Below are 3,319 nucleotides of genomic sequence, written 5' to 3' on the forward strand. Positions count from 1 at the left end.
TAAAAAAGGGGGGTGTGGTGGGGTGGGTGGGGGGGGGGGGGGGGGTGGGGGGGGGGGGGAAAAGAAAAAAGATAAAAAAAGAAGATAAAAAAATAAAAATAAAAGAGGAAAAATAACAATTTCATGGAAAGATAAGGGGAAAAGGAAGGGGTATATGTAGGTATAGTAAGGGGATGGTGTAGGTATGGAGGATAGGGATAGGGATAAGGGTATAGGGAAGGGAAGGGAAAGGGAAATGGGGAAATAAAATAAAATAATAATATAGAATAAAAATAATAAAAAGAAAAAAGGTTAGAGAATCTATCAAACGATCTATCTATATTATAATAGATATAATATAGAGATAAGAATAAGAATATAATGGAAAAAGATAATGGAAATCTAATTTTAAAATTTTGATATAAATATCTATTCATATATAAATATATGTTAGGAAATACATATACACAATCAAAATATGTGATGTATATTTCAAAAATTATATAAGAGGATAGAATGAATATAGAAAATAAAGATATGATAAGAAGAAAAGAAAAAGAAAAAAAATAAAAGAAAAAGGAAAATAATAAAAAAAAAGGAAGCAAAAATAAAAATAATAGATGAAATAGAAGAAAGATAATAGATAGAATAAAGAGATATAGAGAAGGAGAGATATATATAAAAAGAAATATATATAATATAGGTTTAATAGTATATAATAAATTTTATAAATATATAAAAATGATTATAAAATTTTATACATAGAATAGAATAATATAGAATAATTTAAAAAATAGTTTTTATTTTATTTTATTTATATTTATATTTTATAATTTTTATATTATATAATATATAGTTATATATATAATAAATATATTTTATATTTTAAAAAAAAATTAATATAAAATAAATTTAAAAATATAAATTATGTATATTTTTGGTTTTATAATATAAAATTTTTTATTATATATAATATATAAAAATTTAAAATATATATAAAAAAATAAATTTTTAAAATAATTTTATTAAATTTAAATTTGTTTTTATATTATAAATTTTTAAATATATATATTATATATAAATATGATAATATAATCATATTTGTGTATATATATGTATATATATATATAGATATATATATATATTTTATATATATAATATATTATAATATATATATAATATATATACATATATACATAGAGATATACATATTATACATATAATATACAATAATACATATATATACATATATAACATAAATATACATAATATATATACATAGATACATAGCAGGAGACATATAACATATATATAATATATGGGAATGATATATATAAAATATAATATATATGAATAATATTATATATTTAAAATATAAAATAATATATTTATAAAATATAATATGATATATATATATGTGTTATATATATATATATATATATATATATATATATATATATATCTATATATTACATATATATGTATTATATATGTATTTATATATTATATAATAATATAATATATCAATATATATTATATTTTTTTTTTTTTTTTTTTTTTTTTTTTTTTTTTTCTAAATATATTACTATATATTATATATTTCTATATATTTATATATATATTATACATATTCATATATATATATATAGTCATATATATATAATATATATATATTACATAAATATATATATAAATATTCTATATATATATATATATAATATATATATTCTCATATATATGTATTATATATATAATATATATATTATATATATATATATATTTTATAATATATATATATATATATTATATATATATACATATCATATTTATGTTATATATGTATATATATATATATATTTATATATAAATATGTATATACATATATACATATATATATACATATAAATATATAATATATATATATATATATATATATATATATATATATATATATATATATATATATGAGTAAGAACAAAGAATTATCTGGGTGATCCTTACCTGCTGGCAACAATATTGCCGCTCAAGCCGAATCTCTGATAGTCACCACCATAAATATCTCTCACAAGTTTGTCCACTGTTTCATTTGTGCCTTTTGCAGCTAGTTCAATTGCCTCTTCAAAGGTCTTGCAACCAGTCAAGAGACAACAGAGCCCTAAGAATGTTCCACCACCTAAACTAGTCCCAGATACTCTTCGGTAGTTGTCAGGCCCATCCACTGCCAAAATACTCACACCTGAACCAATGTTCACCACCTTTAACATAAAAAGAAGACTGGATTAGAAGCAGGGAATTAAAATGACTAAATAATATCAACATATGGTAGAACATATATTAGGACTTTTAAATTTCACTGTCATGTTTTACACAAATGCACACTCACTCTTACTGCCGCTGATTATCTCTCTCACTCACACTATCAATTTGCTTACCAGAAAGGGATATGGATTACTAAAGTCAAAAGTAACTTTTTCACATCTGTCTTCATTGCGAGGGTTAAGAAAATAGTAGCATTCCCGGTCCATATTGTTATCTTCAATGTACTCAATGCCCCGAATGAGGCAGTCAAGCTCATCAAATTTGTGTAAGGTCAAATTCACCTCCTGTCAAGAGAGACTTGGATTACAACAAAGACATTATAACAATCAGACATGTATGGCAATATCTTCTGATTATATAACTATAGTAATTCATAAAAAAAAAAAAAAAAAAAAAAAAAAAAAAAGGGAAAGGAGGAAGGGTGAGAAATGAGACCTGGTGCAAAAAAAAGGAAAGGGAGAGGAGGAAAGAGAGAAAAAAAAGAAAAAGAAAAAAGGGAAAGAGAGCATGTAAGGGAGAAAGGAGAAAGAGAAAGAGAGAGAAAGAGAGAGAAAGAGAGAGAGACAGAGAGAGAGAAAGAGAAAGAGAGAGAAAGAGAAAGAGGGAAAGAGAAAGAGAGAGAAAGAGAAAGAGAGAGAGAGAGAGAAATGGTGTGGGAAAGGGTGACAGTGGGGGGCAGGGGAGATTAGTGAGTACAAGGAAGAGAAGTAGAATGAGAGGGAGGGGAAGAGGGAGAGGGGGGAAGGAGAGGGAGAGAGAGAGAGAGAGAGAGAGAGAGAGAGAGAGAGAGAGAGAGAGAGAGAGAGAGAGAAAATGGAGAATGGGGGGTAAGTGAGTGAGGGAGGGAGGTGGGGAGGGAAACTGTTACAAGGCAAAGGTGAAAGAGTATGGATCAGGTGCATCACAAGAAGAGTGCATGAAGGAAAACAATGCAATCTGGTTCATGAAATTTTCTAAATGCTAGAGAGGTGTACCGAGCTGAGGAGAGTTATGCAATATCCTTTACCCATTCACGACAGGT

The 3,319-nt window shown here is 24.6% G+C and overlaps 1 protein-coding gene across 1 annotated transcript in view; it reads right to left on the minus strand.

Moving 5' to 3' along the window:
* Positions 1-1,973: 1,973 nt before the first annotated feature.
* Positions 1,974-3,319, minus strand: part of LOC119572187 (pantothenate kinase 3-like) — a 26,504-nt gene continuing 25,158 nt past the window's right edge. The window contains exons 6-7 of the mRNA XM_037919156.1: positions 2,412-2,582; positions 1,974-2,234 (exon numbers count right to left, since the gene is read on the minus strand). Of these exons, the coding sequence (XP_037775084.1) occupies positions 1,977-2,234; positions 2,412-2,582 (429 nt within the window). The 3' untranslated portion in view covers positions 1,974-1,976. The remainder of the gene's footprint in view (positions 2,235-2,411; positions 2,583-3,319) is intronic.

This window comes from Penaeus monodon, chromosome 4 (assembly GCF_015228065.2).
Source record: "Penaeus monodon isolate SGIC_2016 chromosome 4, NSTDA_Pmon_1, whole genome shotgun sequence".
Classification (NCBI taxonomy): Eukaryota; Metazoa; Arthropoda; class Malacostraca; order Decapoda; family Penaeidae; genus Penaeus; species Penaeus monodon.